Here is a 17,750-nt window from a genome sequence, read left to right as displayed (position 1 = left end):
CTGGAGTTGGATGTAACCTGGCAGCATACACACTTCCTTGGCCTTCATTTCATTCGTCTTGGATCAATGTGTGAGGCAAGGCCACACTCCAAGCAGATTTGTGAAATCACCTGAGAACTTATTCACTTAACAGCAAAACCAGGTCTGAAAATAAAAAATTAGAACAGTTTTGTTTAAATTAAATGACTGGGACATAAATGTAGATGGGTTGGTTGGTAAGTTTGCAGATTACGTCAAAATTGGTGTAGTTGCGGACAGTGATGAAGGCTGTCAAAGTATACAGTGAGATACAGATCAGTTACAGAAATTGGTGGAGAAATGGCAACTGGAGTTTCATTTGAGCAAGTGCGAGGTGTGGCACAGGGGAGCATTGATTTCTTTATCAAGGACACCTTACAAAAATTTGCAGGTAGAGGGTAAGGGAATGAAATAAATAGGGCTTTGTAGGTGAGGGATCAGGGGGACGTTGGGCTAAGGATTTGGGTAGTTGAATTGCGGATCCGGTTCCAGAGCCTGGGAGATGGGAAGTCCCCAAAACTGCATTTGTGGTGGAGAGGAACCGGCTGTTGGATCTGAGGGACCGTGAGGGTTTGAGGGAGTGGGGGGGCCAGATGGTGGAGGGGAGTGATGATTTTGATGCCAGGAGTTTGTTTGAGGTGTGGTGATGCCAGGATTTGGTGTGGGTGATGAGTCGGGCGGCTGCGTTCTGGACTAGTTGGAGTCGGTTGATGTAGGTGGAGCGGATGCCAAGGAGAAGTGAGTTGCAGTAGTCAGTTAATGACAAGACTCTTCACAACATTAACACTCTGAGGGATTTTGGGGTCCAGGTCCATAGCTCCCTGAAAGTTGCAACACAAGTAGATAAGAACGGTAAAGAAGGCATATGGTATGCTTGACTTCAACGATCAGGGCATTGAGTACAAGTCAGGAAATCATGTTACAACTTTGTAAGACATTGATTAGGCCAGATCTATACTATTGTGTGTAATTCTAGATGACCCATTACAGAAAATATGTGGAAGCTTTGGAGAGGATGCAGAAGAGGTTTACCAGAACGCTGCCTGGATTATAGCGTGGATTAGCTATATAAGAGAAGTTGGACAAATTTGGATTGTTTTCTCTGGAGCAGTAGAGGCTGAGGGGAACCCGATAGAGAAATACAAAATTATAAGATTATCAGAACCATTTTCCCAGGATGGAAAGGTCAAAGACTAGAGGGTGTAACTTTAAGGTGAAAGGGGCAAAGTTGAAAGGAGATGCATGGGGCAGGTTTTTTACACAAGGAGTAGTAGGTACCTGGAACATGCTGCCAGGGATGGTGGTGGATGCAGGTATGATAGTGCCATATAAGAGGCCTTTAGATGGAGAGAATAGAAGGATAAGAATCACATGCAGGCAGAGGAGATTAGTTTAACTTGGCATCAGGTCGGCATAGACATTGTGAGCCAAAGACCCTGTTCCTATGCTGAACTGTTTTATGTCCTTTGTGGGTGGAAATACATGACTCGGTTATGAATATCTGTGTGAGAAATTGAATTTCATTTATTTTCATCAAAAAGAAAGTCAAAACTTCAATCCTTCATTTAGGGCCACATCTAATGCTAAACACAGACTGGTTTTGTGACTTGCTTCACTTTTCTTGACCAGTCCTGTGAGCCGTGGATATATTTCAGCACGCACACGTCTGGACAGGGATGATGTTGCTCTGACACCACTTATGCCAGGTATTGGAATATGTTGGAGCAGCATGCAACAGAGAAACTGTTAGAATAGATTCTTAATCTATTCTAGTCACAGTTTAAGGATAAGGGGCAAATCTTTTAGGACCGAGATGAGGAAAACATTTTTCACACAGAGAGTGGTGAATCTCTGGAATTCTCTGCCACAGAAGGTAGTTGAGGCCAGTTCATTGGCTATATTTAAGAGGGAGTTAGATGTGGTCCTTATGGCTAAAAGGATCAGGGGGTATGGAGAGAAGGCAGGTACAGGATACTGAGTTGGATGATCAGCCATGTTCATATTGAATGGCAGTGCAGGCTCGAAGGGCCGAATGGCCAACTCCTGCACCTATTTTCTATGTTTCTATGTTAATGCCAGGACATTGGAAGAAAAAATTCTGAACTAAGCTTTTTAATCTCTCAACAAAATTAAAATGCAAATAATAAACCAATGTTAAACAAGTCCAAGTCACCAATATGACCAGGATCAATATTTTGATTTTTTTAATACCAACTTAAGGTTATACTAACTAGGCGGCACAGTGGCACGGCGATAGAGTTGTTGCCTTACAGCGCCAGAGATCTGAGTCGATCCTAACTATGGGTGCATGTCTGTATAGAGTTTGTACGTTCTCCCTGTGACCTGCGCACATATTCTCCGGGAGCTCCGGTTTCCACCTACACTGCAAAGACGTACAGGTTTGTAGGTTAATTGGCTTGCTATAAATGTAAATTGTCCCTAGTGTGTGTTGGATAGTGTAAGTGTACGGGGATCGCTAGTCGGCACAGACTCAGAGTAAGTTTCCGCACTGTATCTCAAAAACTGAAGTGTAGTCCTAATGGGGAATTATCAGCTCAAGTATTCAGCATTTCTTCCTGAAATAAATTGCATGTCGTATAGCCTTTTAAAGAGCACCATCTTGTGGCCTAGATAGAGTGGATATGGAGAGGATATTTTCAGTAGCAGGAGAGTCTCGGACCAGAGGGCACAGCCTCAGAATAAAAGGACATACCTTTAGAATGGAGATGAGAAGGAATTTATTTAGCCAGATGGTGGCGAATCTGTGGAAATTCATTGCCACAGATGGCAGTGAAGGACAAGTCACAATGGGTATTTTTAAAGCAGAGATTGATGGGTTCTTGATTATAAATGGCATCAATGGTCACGGGGAGAAGGGGTTGAGAGGGAAAGCCATGGATCAGCCATGATTGAATGGCGGAGCATAGTCAGTGGGTCGAATGGCCTAATTCTCCTCCCATGGCTAATTCTTATGGCTAATTCTGACTGAATTAACAATCTGCAAATAACACTGAAGAATGTTCCTGACCCGAAACAACATCTATACATTCCCCTCCACAGATGCTGCTTGACTTGCTGAGTTTCTTCAGCCATTTGCTTTTGATAAAGATTCCAGCATCTTTTATTTGTGCACTAAAACAATATTCCACTTACTGATGATCTCATTTTTTTTTCCAATTGAGGAAAGAAGCGATTTGCTTAATCAAAATCATAAAATCTTGAAAACTGTGTGATGCTGTTTTTTGTCATATCTTAGACTGTGCAGATTCATTGGTCCGCACTAGAATTAGTGGAGGTAACCATTTTGCACAATTTTATTGAAGCCAAAGTCCTATTTTTACACCCCTCTCTCACGTGGCACTACAATTATGTTAAACCGGTGACTCAGAACAGATCTGATGGCTTTAAAATTAACATGCTGGAGGCAGAACGGTCCATCAGCGGCAGAATTAGTCACCATCTCAGCTTGTGAACCCATGCCCCAGCAGAACCCCATCCAGCCAGCGAACAGCCACTGTTCAGTCAGGAGTGCACTGGGTGTATGTTAAAATGATGATGTGCCAATTTAATGAAGAGACAGCACTACCAACATTATGATAAATAACAAAAACAGCATGTAATGGGCAGTACCAAGCAACCTCGCAACCACAGAACAAGCTGAAGCTCCGAGTCCCACCACACCCAGTCATGAATGGTGGTAGACAATGTAACAGCTAATGAGGCAAGGAAGCTCCAGGGATATCTCCATTCTCAACAACGGAAGCACCTGGCATGTGAATGTTAAAGACAAAGCTGAAGCGTTCATAAACTATGACATTTACCACATGGGATGAGGGGATACTAGCTCTGAGAGGTTGGACAAACTTGTTTTCTCCAGAGCTCTGGAAGTATATGAAATTATGGGAGACATAGACAGGGTAGACAGTCAGAACCTTTTTCCCCCATGGTGGAAATTTCAAAGGCTAGAGGACATAGTTTTAAGGCCAAAGGAGGAAATTTCAAAGGAAATGTGTGGGGTGTTTTATTTTTACACAGCGAATGGTGGGTGCCTGGAATGCGGTGCCAGGGGTGGGATGGTAGCAGTGATAGTGGCGTTTAAGAGGTAGGCACATGGATATGTCGGGATATGGATCACATGCAGACAGAGATTAGTTTATCTTGCATCATGTTTGATGGCCGTTACTGTCTGCATTGTTCCAAGTTAAAAAATGCTTACAATATGGCAGAGAAACCAGAACCTTATCATGAAGAGCACACCGAATCCCAATGAACACAGTGGAAGGGACATATTGTATCATCTCTATAGTTCTGACTGCCCCACCAGATGCAGCAACTGGATCCCACACACGATTCTTTAGCTACCTCAGAACTAGAGTGAAAACAAATCTGCCTCAACGTTGAAAGCCTTCCAAAGACACCCATGTTTACAAACCCACTGAACACGTTGTCCCTTTGCCACAGCACACGCTATGAAGGATGTCTGGATCCTTGTTCACCTGGGGTTCTGATTGATCCAATTGATTGATACAACATGGAGACAGGCTTTTCGGCCCACCTAGTCCACAACAACCATTTTAATGTTATGCCACTTTTGCACCAAACTCCCTACTCACGAGGGACAATTTACTGAGGCCGATTGACCGACAAACCAACACGTCTTTGGAAAATGGGAGGAAACCCACCTGGTAAAGAACCCAAGGACAGGACGAAACCTGGGTCTCTGGTGCTGTGAGGCAGTAGCTTCAACAGTTGTGCCACTGTCTCTTCCATGTTGCAGGCAAATTCAATGCAGTGGTCTTCCTTAAACTTTACAAAGGGCTCAACTGCACAAAGAGATTATACAAACCAGGGTTACATTCACTATAATTTTGGAAGTTAAGATGTGCTTTGAAGGAAGTTTTCAGGATACCACCAGCAGTGGCTGCCTCGCCAACGGTCTGCGTGTCCTTTCTTCTTTTTTGTTATTTTTAGTATGTGTTAAAAGTATGTTTTAGTGCTCCTTGGTTTGTTTTATATGGGGGGTGGGGGAAACATATTCAATCTCTTACCTCGACGGAGATGCGATTTTTTCGTATCTCCGTCCCCACTGCGGCCTAACATCGTGGAGTTGGCAGCCTTTCATGGAGACCGACCCGGCGCTGCAAGCCGCTGGAGTCCACGGGACTTTAACATCGTGGAGCTTGCGATCCCTTTGCCGGGGTTGGAAGCTCCAACCGCGGGGTCTGTGGACTTTAACATCGTAAAGCCCGCGGTCTCTGGTAAGAAGAGGAACGACTCGGAGGAGCTCCATGCTGCGGAGAGTTGCAACCATCGGACGCGGGAGTTTCGATCACCCTGACAGGGGCTTTGATCGCCCCCACTGGGGATGGTTTGACTGCCCCGACCACGAGAGAACAAAGAGGAAGAAGATTGAGCTTTATTGCCTTCCATCACAGTGAGGAATGTGGAATCCACTGTGGTGGATGTTTATGTTAACTTTTATGTGGTTGTGTATCTTGTTGCTTTTCACTTAGTCTGGCTGTGTGGTAACTCAAATATCACCGTACCTTAATTGGTACATGTGTCAAGACCTTGATACCTTGAAGATATTAAAGGAGACAGAATGACTTCTGCTGGTGAGGGAGGCTCAGACCAGGGGACATAAACTAAAACATTTGTAGCCAGACATTCAGTAGCAATGTTACAAAATTTTGAGATTTAAAAAATCAAGTCTGCAATTTATCCCATCAGATAAAGCATAACAATAAGTTTAATTTGACACCTAATTCACTTTCATATCTCAAGTAATAAAAAAGTTATGGCCATTTTCATACTCGGAAATTAGCATCTTGTTCCCTATTGATTTTCTATGGACATAACAAAAAAGCTGTGATCGTGGACAGTCAAAAGCCCATAACCTTCTTAAAAATTAAGAGAACTGAATGAAATTTTCAGTTATCATAGATTGAAGCATTCTGAAACAAATATAAAATAATCTTACTTGGATGACCTGAAATTAAAGCATATAATTAGTTAGTTACCCAATTGTAGCTAATTTCAAACTTCAATTACTAGCTCTAAACATCGCCATTTCTTAATAAATTATAACATTTTTGGCCCAAGTGTCCAAATCATTCACAAATAATTCACAATAAAACATGATTTTTAAATCTCATTTACATCAATTTATAGGCCAAATGGAAGGAATTTAGTGTTCATTTGCTGTAAATTAAAGTCAATTTAAATCGGCTTTCTAGTGGGTTCCTCTGAATGCGCTGGTTTAGAACGTTCACATTGCGCTGGATTTGTGCCATCAAGTGCCAAGAAAAATACTGCGGGATATAAAGAGCCCAAAATGAACTACTCGCTATAGAAAACTTTATATACAGGGTTATATAGAAGCCCCATTTAATGTAAAAATAAGGTACATACCTTTAATTGTTTGCTTTATAAAACCCTGGGGCTGCGAGAGGTTGCGGAGTGAGAGTCTGATTTTTAAACTACTATAAATTTGATACCGGCCATAAAAACTAATAATACCTTTTTTTATTTCAGCGATTTTCCGTTAATGATTTACTAGGCTGAAATTTTCGATTCTAGTAAAAATCGCGTTTTAAACGGCTTTTTGTTATAAATTGTTAACTTTAATAACAAGGTTGATGCAGTGTAAAGAATAAAATTACGCTGCACATAATTTCCCTATTCAGTAGTGTAGTTTGTACATGTAATAAAGGAAATAAGACAAGGTATGAAATGCAAGTAACCTTTTCCTGCTCTCTGACCTTCCCCTTGAAAGATTCAACAAAATTCCACATTTGAATTAGGTTTTGAAAATGAAACTGTTTGTGGAAATTTATAAAGGAAAGTAATCTAATAATCAAATTTTCAAACTATATGTTTGTCGATCTTTAAGAATGATTTATTTTACATTAACATCCAGCAGACATCGTAGATTACAAATAACAAAGGGTCATTTACTTCAACTAACTATAACTTCGCATGTAATTAATGGCATGTAATTAATTAATTAAAGTATCAAACTAAAAATAATTTCCTCTTAAACACAGTGCACACAAGTTCATACATACATTTTATATATTCAACCCGTTTTAATCAATGTAATTAACCTGAGAGTGCCCTATGATTTAATTTGTAAGAATCCATTCAATGATTAGGAAACAATTGTCTTTTTTAGAGTTACATTACTATACATATTTTTCACTCTTGCTTTTTATTAAAAATTGCCGATCTTTGTTCAATGTCATTTTTGACTGATTACAATCCTGCAGATTTTCAAGGAATCATTTTTAATGTTAAAGGTGCTGTAAAATGCAATGTTGTAAGTAAAGAACAATTTCTCTTTCATATGCAGGCACGTGTGATTAGCATAGATGGGCATCATTATTGGCATGGATAATGTGTGCCAAAAGATCACCCTTCTGTGTTGTAATTCACTGATTACCTATTTCTCATGAGATAGAAAGTCCACAATTAACGCCTGCTTTCAGAGCATTTCACTCCATCCTATTCCCCCACGTATTTCCCTGTAATTGTTTCCCTTGCTTCTGCCCATCAACTCCCACCTGTATTCACCTAGCACCCACCTATATTAAGCATATATTAGAGTAACCAACTAACCTACCATCCAGCACGTGGTTAGGGTGAGGCAGGAAACCAGAGCACACAGAGAAACTCATGTGATCAAGCGAGTGCATGGAAACTCCACACTGACAGTATCGAGATCAAGAACAGATCCGAATCACTGGAGCTGCTTGGCACGTCACTACCTGCTCTGCCACTATGCTGATCTATATATCAGAATAAGACATAAATCAGTTCTCCATTCCTCATGATTCACATACATAAATAAGATCCTTTCTATAACAACTTAGGCAATACCGTGTTACAAAACTTGGAAGCAATGTATTGAAAAATAAAGCGAAAAAGTGGACTCTTTAAGTGGACCGAACAATGAAGCGAATGTTCTTATCTTATAGTCTCAATGATAGTGAAAGTGAGTAGAGAATAGGGATTATTCAGTTTAGGCAACAAATGATCACGTGTATGTCGTTCAAAACACACACTGTGTAATGTAAATATTCAGGGCATCAAATCATAATCACCTGGATAGAAAATAATTTAGTCTTTGGGTCTGCTCTTTCTGGTGATAGGAAATAGATGTTTCTTGGCCTCTGGTACCTTCTCATCAAGGGTAACCCACTGACCTTGTTCATTTTTAATAAGGACCCCTAAACAGCGGACACCATCTCCTTTCTTACGCTTCGGAATTAGCTGACCCATAATACTTTCCAGCATCTTGTTGTTTGACAAGCTCATACAGTACAGTTGAAAGTCATTTATCACATCGTCTGTGTAGTATTTTAGGATTTCCTCCCTTGGATACACAGGAATACATTCCTCCTTGTGACCATGTTTCCAGTGGTATTTCTGGCAGGCTTTGCTGCAGTAATATGTAAGGCGACAGGAATCACAAGTGCGAAAGTGACATTCGCTAACTTCCAGTTGATTGCAAGGTGGTGACGAGCATATTGTAGGGAACGTTTCAGGTGGTTTGGTTTCTGTGTCAGTAATTGTAGATATGTACCTTGCTTTACGGTTATAATGCACATAAGGGTTTTTCTTGTATTCTCTAGGATCAGTTACAGCCAAAATGGCTTTTTTCGCAACATGTACACCTGCCATTTCATATTCATCTTCCAGTGACAAATAGTTAATTATATTGGGGAAAGAGGATCTATCCCAGGTTTGCTGACAAATTGGAATGTGATAATGCTCAGCAAGGACCAGCCATGCTTTTACAAGTAGCCCAAGGTTTAATCTTTCATCGGATACTTTCCAAGCTACTTCCAGGCAGTTAAAGATCTGCAATTGGCAAATATATTTTATGTCATCTTCAGTGCACAAGACAAGGCAATTGTAGAGAATTTTCAAACATTCTTGCCAGATGAAATAGCGCAGGTGAGTAACTTCACCATCAAAAACAAGCATGATGCCAATATTTGTTACAATTCGGTATCGTTTATCCCACATTCGTTTCACACAGGGCATGTAACAAGATATTCTCCGTAAAAAACCCAAAGCCTGAAAAAAGGTAGAATGAGAGTGAATCAGCTTCATGCTACCTTCCGCGAAGCATTCATCCACTAGTTCAGACCATGCGATTTCAGCAAAACGCTGGAAAAAGACATGTGCTTCTGGGCGACAGTCATCGGCTCCGGTAATACCAATCTTCTCAAATAGATCCAGCATGATTGTGTGTAGTTCCGACTGGGCCTCATATGTGTCTTGCAGAATGAGTCGCATTATGCGTTTAATCAAGTTGTCAATGGAGTCTCCAATTTGCATCTAAAGGGTGGCACAAAGTTAATCAAAACATCAGCCAACTCAAATTGGGATGGGGTGAGGTGAGAAATTACATTTACATTGAAACAGGAATGAAATCTGAGGTCAATTTCAAATTAACTGTGTATGCATCTTTTTAATATCTGACGGTGGAGCACCCCAAATATAAACAGATCACATTTGCAGGAGTCAGAGGGGTGAAAACAGTTGAAAACTGAGGAATTTGCTTTGTAAATTGGTAAATCAGGCAATTTATCAGTCAATTTAAGCAGGACAGCTGTTAGCGAGCCGTAGTGAGTGAGCGGCCTTGTGAGGGAAGTGCCCTGTGAGTAAAGTGTGAGTCTTTGGCTCGAGAGTCTTCGGCTAGGAGGCTGAGGAGAGGAGACCACGCAATACGCTGAGAGGGAGAGACGAAAGAAGGAGATGTCAGGCAAGCTGATTCAGTGCGATGCTTGCAGTATGTGGGAGGTCAAGGACACTGCTGGTGCCTCTGGCTGCTACAAATGCGAAAAGTGCATCCAGGTAGAGCTCCTGAAGGGCCGTGAGGGGGGAACTGGAGAAGCAAGTGGATGACCTCCGGTTCGTCCAAGAAACGGAGTCGTTCCTCGACAAGTCCTACAGTACGACTGTTACACCTAAGGTACTGGAAGAGAGAAGGTGGGAGACGGTGAGAAAGGTAGGGAAGCATGGAATGCCAACGTCCCCGGGTGAGCACATATCCTGACGGTGTTCACATCATAGCAGGGGACTTTAACCATGCGGACTTGAAGAAAATGCTGCCCAAATTCTACCAGCATGTTAAATGTGCTACAAGAGGAGCAAACACCCTGGACAAGGTCTACTCCAACATCAAGCTGGGCTATAGGGCTAGACCACTACCACACCTGGGTCAGTCGGACCATATGTCCCTGCTCTTAATTCCTGCATATGCCCCCCTCAGGAAAACCGCTCCTACCATTACAAAGACCATCACAACCTGGCCTGATGGTGCTTCTCAGCAGCTGCAGGACTGTTTCGACAGGACCAACTGGGAGGTGTTTGAACACCGGGACCTGGAGGTGTTCACAGACAGTGTACTGTGCTACATAAAAAACTGCATGGACACGGTCACAGTGGACAAACAGATCCGGGTCTACCCCAACCAGAAGCCCTGGATGACTCGGGAGGTCCAGCGGCTGTTGAAAGAGAGGAACACCGCTTTTAGGTCTGGCGATAGGGCTTTATACAGCACGGCCCGAGCTAACCTGAAGAGAGGCATCAGAGAGGCCAAATCAAATTACAGGAGGAAGATAGAGGACCACCTGGACAGTAATAACAGCAGGCAGGTGTGGCAGGGGATCCAGTATCTCACCAACTATAAGACCAACCTTGGAGCTGTTGAAGGTGACGCCTCGCTGGCAGAGGAGCTGAACCACTTCTTTGCTCGCTTTGAAGTGGAGCCACCCGAGACAGCCACATCACAGCACATGGTCTACAGCAGCCTACCCCTCAAGATAGAGGAGCATGAGGTGAGGCGCACTCTGCGGGCCATCAATCCAAGGAAGGCTACTGGTCCGGACGGCGTCTCTGAACGTGTGTTGAAGGACTGCGCAGACCAGCTGGCTGGAGTCTGGACGAGGATTTTTAACCAGTCTCTGGCCCAGTCCACTGTTCCACCCTGTCTGAAATCCTCCACCATAGTCCCCTTGCCCAAAAAAAACAACATCTCCAGCCTCAACGACTACCGGCCAGTCGCACTCACACCAGTGTGGTGATGAAGTGTTTTGAAAAACCGGTCCGGGGTCACATCACATCACTTCTGCCCCGAAGCTTTGACCCCCACCAGTTTGCGTACAGAGCGAATAGATCCACAGAGGACGCTGTAGCCACAGCTCTCCATGCTGCACTGTCTCACCTGGAGCAGCGGGGGAGCTACGTGCGGATGCTCTTTGTGGACTACAGCTCTGCTTTTAATACTATCCTTCCCCACAAACTGGTGGACAAACTGGGGGACTTGGGACTTCCACACTCCACCTGTACGTGGATAAATAGCTTCCTGTCGGGTCGAAGCCAGAGAGTCAGAGTGGGCCATCACACATCCACGGCCCTCAGCCTCAGTACCGGCTCTCCACAGGGCTGTGTACTGAGCCCCCTGCTCTACACCATCTACACGCATGACTGCACCCCCGCCCACCACAGCAACACCATTGTCAAATTTGCGGATGACACTACAGTGGTGGGACTCATCTCCGCGGGGGACGAGTACGCCTACCGGGATGAGGTGGAGCAGCTGACAGTGTGGTGCGAAGAAAATAACCTGCTCCTCAACACCTCAAAGACGAAGGAGGTAATAATAGACTTCAGGAAAAACAAAACGGACATGGTACCACTGACCATCAGAGGGGACTGTGTAGAGAGGGTGGCGGATTTCCGCTTCCTGGGAATCCACATTGAGGAGGACCTGACGTGGAGCGTGAACACCACTGCGCTGCTGAAAAAGGTCCAGCAGAGACTGCACTTCCTGCGGGTGCTCAGGAAGAACAACATCACTCAGAGGCTGCTGCTGTCCTTTTATCGGTGCTCCATTGAGAGCATACTAACATACTGTGTATGCGTGTGGTACACCAGCTGCACAGTGGCTCAGAGGAAAGCGCTCCAGAGGGCCATTGACAACGCCCAGAGGATTGTCGGCTGCCCTCTCCTTACCTTGGAGGACCTACACAGTTCCCGCTGCACCAAAAAAACCCAGAATATAATAAAGGACATCTCCCACCCCGGACACTCCCTGTTTGAACTGTTGCCGTCAGGCAGACGGTACAGATCCACAAGGACAAGGACAAATAGACTACAAAACAGGTTTTACCCCACTGCTATAAAAGCACTAAATGTGGCCGCCAAGGAACGCAGGGGCGATACAGACTAAGGGACTGTGGTAACGGTGAAATCGACAGAAGGATGGAGGGTTGGGTGTGTATGCGTGCTTTGTCTGTGTTTTTTATTTATTTGCTTATCTTTATTATTTTACCGTGGATGTTTCGTTAGCTTTAGAAATGTTTGAATGCTGCACTGACTGGCTGACATTTTAAATTTCGTTGTACATGGCCCATGTTACAATGACAATAAAGAAACTATTCTATTCTATTCTATTCTATTGGTGTACCTCTTGTAAACGGGTTCATCCGCTTAGAAGCTGGTGGGACAGAAGACGTGAGCGGCGGACTGGCTTGCGATGCGAATAGGGCTGTTGAGCCAAAACCAAAAAGGCCTAAGGCAGGCAAGGCCATTGTAGTGGGAGACTCCATCGTGAGAGGTACGGACAGGGGTTTCTGCGGCAACAGACGGGATGCGAGGATGGTGTGCTGCCTTCCCGGTTCCAGGATCCAGGATGTCACGGACAGAGTGCAGAAAATCCTCAAAGGCGAAGGTGAACATCCGGAAGTGGTAGTGCATGTCGGCACAAACGATGTCGGGAAAAAGGGGATGAATATTCTGCAGCGTGACTTTAGAGAGCTCGGAAAAATGTTGAAAAGCAGGACCTCCAGGGTTGTTATCTCCGGTTTGCTTCCAGTTCCCCGTGCTAGCGAGAGCAGGAACAAGGAGATACGGGACCTGAACGTGTGGCTGATGAACTGGTGCACGGGGCAGGGATTTAGATTCTTAGATCACTGGGATCTGTTTTGGGGTAAGGGGGAACTGTACAAAAGGGACGGATTGCATCTTAACAGGTGTGGGACCAGCATTCTGGCAGGCAGGTTTGCCACTGCTACACGGGTGGCTTTAAACTGAATAAGGGGGGTGGGGTGTTGAATGGGATAGTGGAGGATGGAGTTAAAGGGAAAGGGTTTCTTAAATGTGTGAGCGTAGAGACCGAGGGGTTTAAATGAGGGTAGAAGAAATAGGTAGCAAGGTGAAAAGCAAAAGTGGCAGGCAGACAAAACCAGTGCAAAAATCAAAAAGGGCCACTTTTCAACATAATTGTATAAGGTGTAAGAATGTTGTAAAAACAAGCCTGAAGGCTTTGTGTCTCAATGCAAGGAGCATTCGTAATAAGGTGGATAAGTTGAATGTGCAGATAGCTATTAATGACTATGATATAGTTGGGATCACGGAGACATGGCTCCAGGGTGACCAAGGCTGGGAGCTGAACATCCAGGGATATTCAATATTCAGGAGGGATAGACAGAAAGGAAAAGGAGGTGGGGTAGCGTTACTGATTAGAGAGGGGATTAATGCAATGGAAAGGAAGGACATCAGTTTGGAGGATGTGGAATCGGTATGGGTAGAGCTGCGAAACACTAAGGGGCAGAAAACGCTGGTGGGTGTTGTGTACAGGCCACCTAACAGTAGTAGTGAAGTTGGAGATGGTATCAAACAGGAAATTAGAAATGCGTGCGACAAAGGCAAAACAGTTATAATGGGTGACTTCAATCTACATATAGATTGGGTGAATCAAATTGGCAGGGGTGCTGAGGAAGAGGATTTCTTGGAATGTATGCGGGATAGTTATCTAAATCAACATGTAGAGGAACCAACGAGAGTGCAGGCTATTTTAGATTGGGTATTGAGTACTGAGGCAGGGTTAGTTAGCAATCTTGTTGTACGTGCCCCCTTGGGCAAGAGTGACCATAATATGGTTGAGTTCTTCATTAGGATGGAGAGTGACATTGTTAATTCAGAAACAATGGTTCTGAACTTAAAGAAAGGTAACTTTGAGGGTATGAGACGTGAATTGGCCAAGGTTGACTGGCAATTAATTCTAAAAGGGTTGACGGTGGATATGCAATGGAAGACATTTAAAGGCTGCATGGATGAACTACAAAAATTGTTCATACCAGTTTGGCAAAAGAATAAATCAGGGAAGGTAGTACATCCATGGATAACAAGGGAAATCAGGGATAGTATCAAAGCGAAGGATGATGCGTACAAATTAGCCAGAAAAAGCAGCATACCAGAGGACTGGGAGAAATTCAAAGACCAGCAGAGGAGGACAAAGGGCTTAATTAGGAAAGGGAAAATAGATTATGAAAGAAAACTGGCAGGGAACATAAAAACTGACTGCAAAAGTTTTTATAGATATGTGAAAAGAAAGAGATTAGTTAAAACAAATGGAGGTCCCTTGCAGTCAGAAACAGGTGAGTTGATCATGGGGAACAAGGATATGGTGGACCAATTGAATAACTACTTTGGTTCCGTCTTCACAAAGGAAGACATAAATAATCTGCCGGAAATAGCAGGGGCCCGCGGGTCAAAGGAGTTGGAGGAATTGAGTGAAATCCAGGTTAGCCGGGAAGTGGTGTTGGGTAAATTGAGTGGATTAAAGGCCGATAAATCCCCAGGGCCAGATAGGCTGCATTCCCGGGATACTTAAGGAAGTAGCTCCAGAAATAGTGGATGCATTAGCAATAATCTTTCAAAACTCTTTAGATTCTGGAGTAGTTCCTGAAGATAGGCGGGTAGCAAACGTAACCCCACTTTTTAAGAAGGGAGGGAGAGAGAAAATGGGGAATTACAGACCAGTTAGTCTAACATCGGTAGTGGGGAAACTGCTAGAGTCAGTTATTAAAGATCGGATAGCAGCACATTTGGAAAGTGGTGAAATCATTGGACAAAGTCAGCATGGATTTACGAAAGGTAAATCATGTCTGACGAATCTTATAGAATTTTTCGAGGATGTAACTAGTAGCGTGGATAGGGGAGAACCAGTGGATGTGGTGTATCTGGACTTCCAGAAGGCTTTCGACAAGGTCCCACATAAGAGATTAGTATACAAACTTAAAGCACAAGGCATTGGGGGTTCAGTATTGATGTGGATAGCGAACTGGATGGCAAACAGGAAGCAAAGAGTAGGAGTAAACGGGTCCTTTTCACAATGGCAGGCAGTGACTAGTGGGGTACAAGGCTCAGTGCTGGGACCCCAGCTATTTACAATATATATTAATGATCTGGATGAGGGAATTGAAGGCAATATCTCCAAGTTTGCGGATGACACTAAGCTGGGGGGCAGTGTTAGCTGTGAGGAGGATGCTAGGAGAGTGCAAGGTGACTTGGATAGGCTGGGTGAGTGGGCAAATGTTTGGCAGATGCAGTATAATGTGAATAAATGTGAGGTTATCCATTTTGGTGGCAAAAACGGGAAAGCAGAATATTATCTAAATGGTGGCCGATTGGGAAAGGGGAAGATGCAGCGAGGCCTGGGTGTCATGGTACACCAGTCATTGAAGGTAGGCATGCAGGTGCAGCAGGCAGTAAAGAAAGCGAATGGTATGTTAGCTTTCATTGCAAAAGGATTTGAGTATAGGAGCAGGGAGGTTCTACTGCAGTTGTACAGGGTCTTGGTGAGACCACACCTGGAGTATTGCATACAGTTTTGGTCTCCAAATCTGAGGAAGGACATTATTGCCATAGAGGGAGTGCAGAGACGGTTCACCAGACTGATTCCTGGGATGTCAGGACTGTCTTATGAAGAAAGACTGGATAGACTTGGTTTATACTCTCTAGAATTTAGGAGATTGAGAGGGAATCTTATTGAAACTTACAAAATTCTTAAGGGGTTGGACAGGCTAGATGCAGGAAGATTGTTCCCGATGTTAGGGAAGTCCAGGACAAGGGGTCACAGCTTAAGGATAAGGGGGAAATCCTTTAAAACCGAGATGAGAAGAACCTTTTTCACCCAGAGAGTGGTGAATCTCTGAAACTCTCTGCCACAGAGAGTAGTTGAGGCCAGTTCATTGGCTATATTCAAGAGGGAGTTAGATGTGGCCCTTGTGGCTAAGGGGATCAGGGGGGTATGGAGAGAAGGCAGGTACGGGATACTGAGTTGGATGATCAGCCATGATCGTATTGAATGGCGGTGCAGGCTCGAAGGGCCGAATGGCCTACTCCTGCACCTAATTTCTATGTTTCTATGATATTTACCTATCTTCTCACCAAACAAAGTTAGCATCATTTTGTTTTCCCCCTGCTTTCTCCCCGCAATTAACCTGAAACCATATCTAAAGACCAAATAAAAGCAAATGCAAAAATAAATCTGAATGCCAGTATGTATCTAGTCTAAACTTGGCTTGAAAATTAATGATACAGTAAAAAGCTGCAGAGGAGATTCACCAGGATGGTGTCTGAGATAGAGAAGTGTGGTTATTACCCCCCACCACACCACCATCCCCAAAAGGTGTTATGTATTTTCTCCCTGGAGCAAAGGAGGTTAATAAGAAACATAACTGAGGTATATAAAATTATGAGGGATACCGATAGGATACCTTTCCCCAGATAATGGGGCGGGTGATGAGGCATTGAAACTAGATGGCACGGGTTTAGATTTAAAGGAAAGGGATTCAGAGGGAATATGACGAATGTGATTCAGAGGGAATATGATGGGAAACTTCATCAGCCAGAAAGTGGCAACTACTTGGAATGCACTGACGTAGTGAATGGTTTAAGCTGCATCACCGACAGCATTTAAGAAATGTTTAAATTAACATACGAATCACTTAAGTATAGAGGGCTGTGAACCAAGTGTTCAGCAATTGGGTTGACACAGAAGAGTGCCCAATAGTCAGCCTGGATGAGTTGGAGCTAATTGTGTTTCATGCCATACAATTCTATGATTCTGACAAAAATACAAACCCTGAGTGCCGGGCAGGGTCCTGATCTCTATGGTCCATAGAGGGGACCCACGGAAAAGTGGAAACATGTTTATCAAGGTGACAGCGGAATTGTCAGAGACTAAACAGTTGGCAGCACTTTTCTCTATGGAGGAATTTATGGCGTGGTCCTTTTACCTTCCGTTAAAATAATAGAGTATTTAGATTTGCGGGTAAACCCGGAACCACAGACAAATATAATTCTGTTTGGTGCTATTTGATGGAACTAATTCATAGAGTTAATGGACATAGAAGGGACGGCCACCGAGGCCCCGTTTCAGCCAACCTCTCTCCCGGGTGGGCCGGGGATGGAGCAGCGCTGGGGCCCGGGGCCGGGGATGGAGCAGCGCTGGGCCCGGGGATGGAGCAGCGCTGGGCCCGGGGATGGAGCAGCGCTGGGGCCGGGGATGGAGCAGCGCTGAGGCCGGGGATGGAGCAGCGCTGGGCCGAGGCCACCCCGCCGCCGGACGGCGTCGCCAGGGTCGGAGACGGGCCGGGAGCCGCAGCCCATCGCCCCCGTCGTTACCTCGGGCCCGCAACCCCGCCTCTACCCCGGGCCTAGACTCCCGCAGCCCCCGCCCCCGCCCCGCCAGTGGTTAATGTCTGCTCACTGACCTCCAGTCGCTCCTTGTACCGGACCTCGCCCTCTTCCTGCTTCGGCTGTGTGCCCCGCTCCGTCTTCTCCGCAGCCGCCGCCGCCATCGCTACTCCAGCAGGAGCTCTTGCTCTGTGATCTTTGAGTAGGAGAGCCCAGCCCGCTCGCCGAACCGC

General features: G+C 44.6%; 1 protein-coding gene across 1 annotated transcript; it reads right to left on the bottom strand.

Moving 5' to 3' along the window:
* Positions 1–6,892: 6,892 nt before the first annotated feature.
* On the bottom strand, positions 6,893–17,750 carry LOC129707781 (uncharacterized). Its single transcript, XM_055653081.1, has 2 exons — positions 17,595–17,750; positions 6,893–9,363 (listed from the first exon to the last, which is right to left on the bottom strand). The coding sequence occupies exons 1-2, from the start codon at positions 17,679–17,681 to the stop codon at positions 8,137–8,139; spliced, it is 1,314 nt and encodes a 437-aa protein (XP_055509056.1). The 5' UTR covers positions 17,682–17,750; the 3' UTR covers positions 6,893–8,136.

This window comes from Leucoraja erinacea, chromosome 22, assembly GCF_028641065.1.
Source record: "Leucoraja erinacea ecotype New England chromosome 22, Leri_hhj_1, whole genome shotgun sequence".
NCBI classification, from domain to species: domain Eukaryota; kingdom Metazoa; phylum Chordata; class Chondrichthyes; order Rajiformes; family Rajidae; genus Leucoraja; species Leucoraja erinaceus.
This window is presented reverse-complemented; position numbering and strand designations above follow the sequence as displayed.

Coding starts and splice junctions, on each gene's coding strand:
- LOC129707781 (XM_055653081.1), bottom strand. CDS start 17,681: ATGGCGGCGGCGGCTGCGGAGAAGACGGAGCGGGGCACACAGCCGAAG. Junction 9,364..17,594: donor GGTACAAGGAGCGACTGGAG/GTCAGTGAGCAG, acceptor GCCACCCTTTAG/ATGCAAATTGGAGACTCCAT.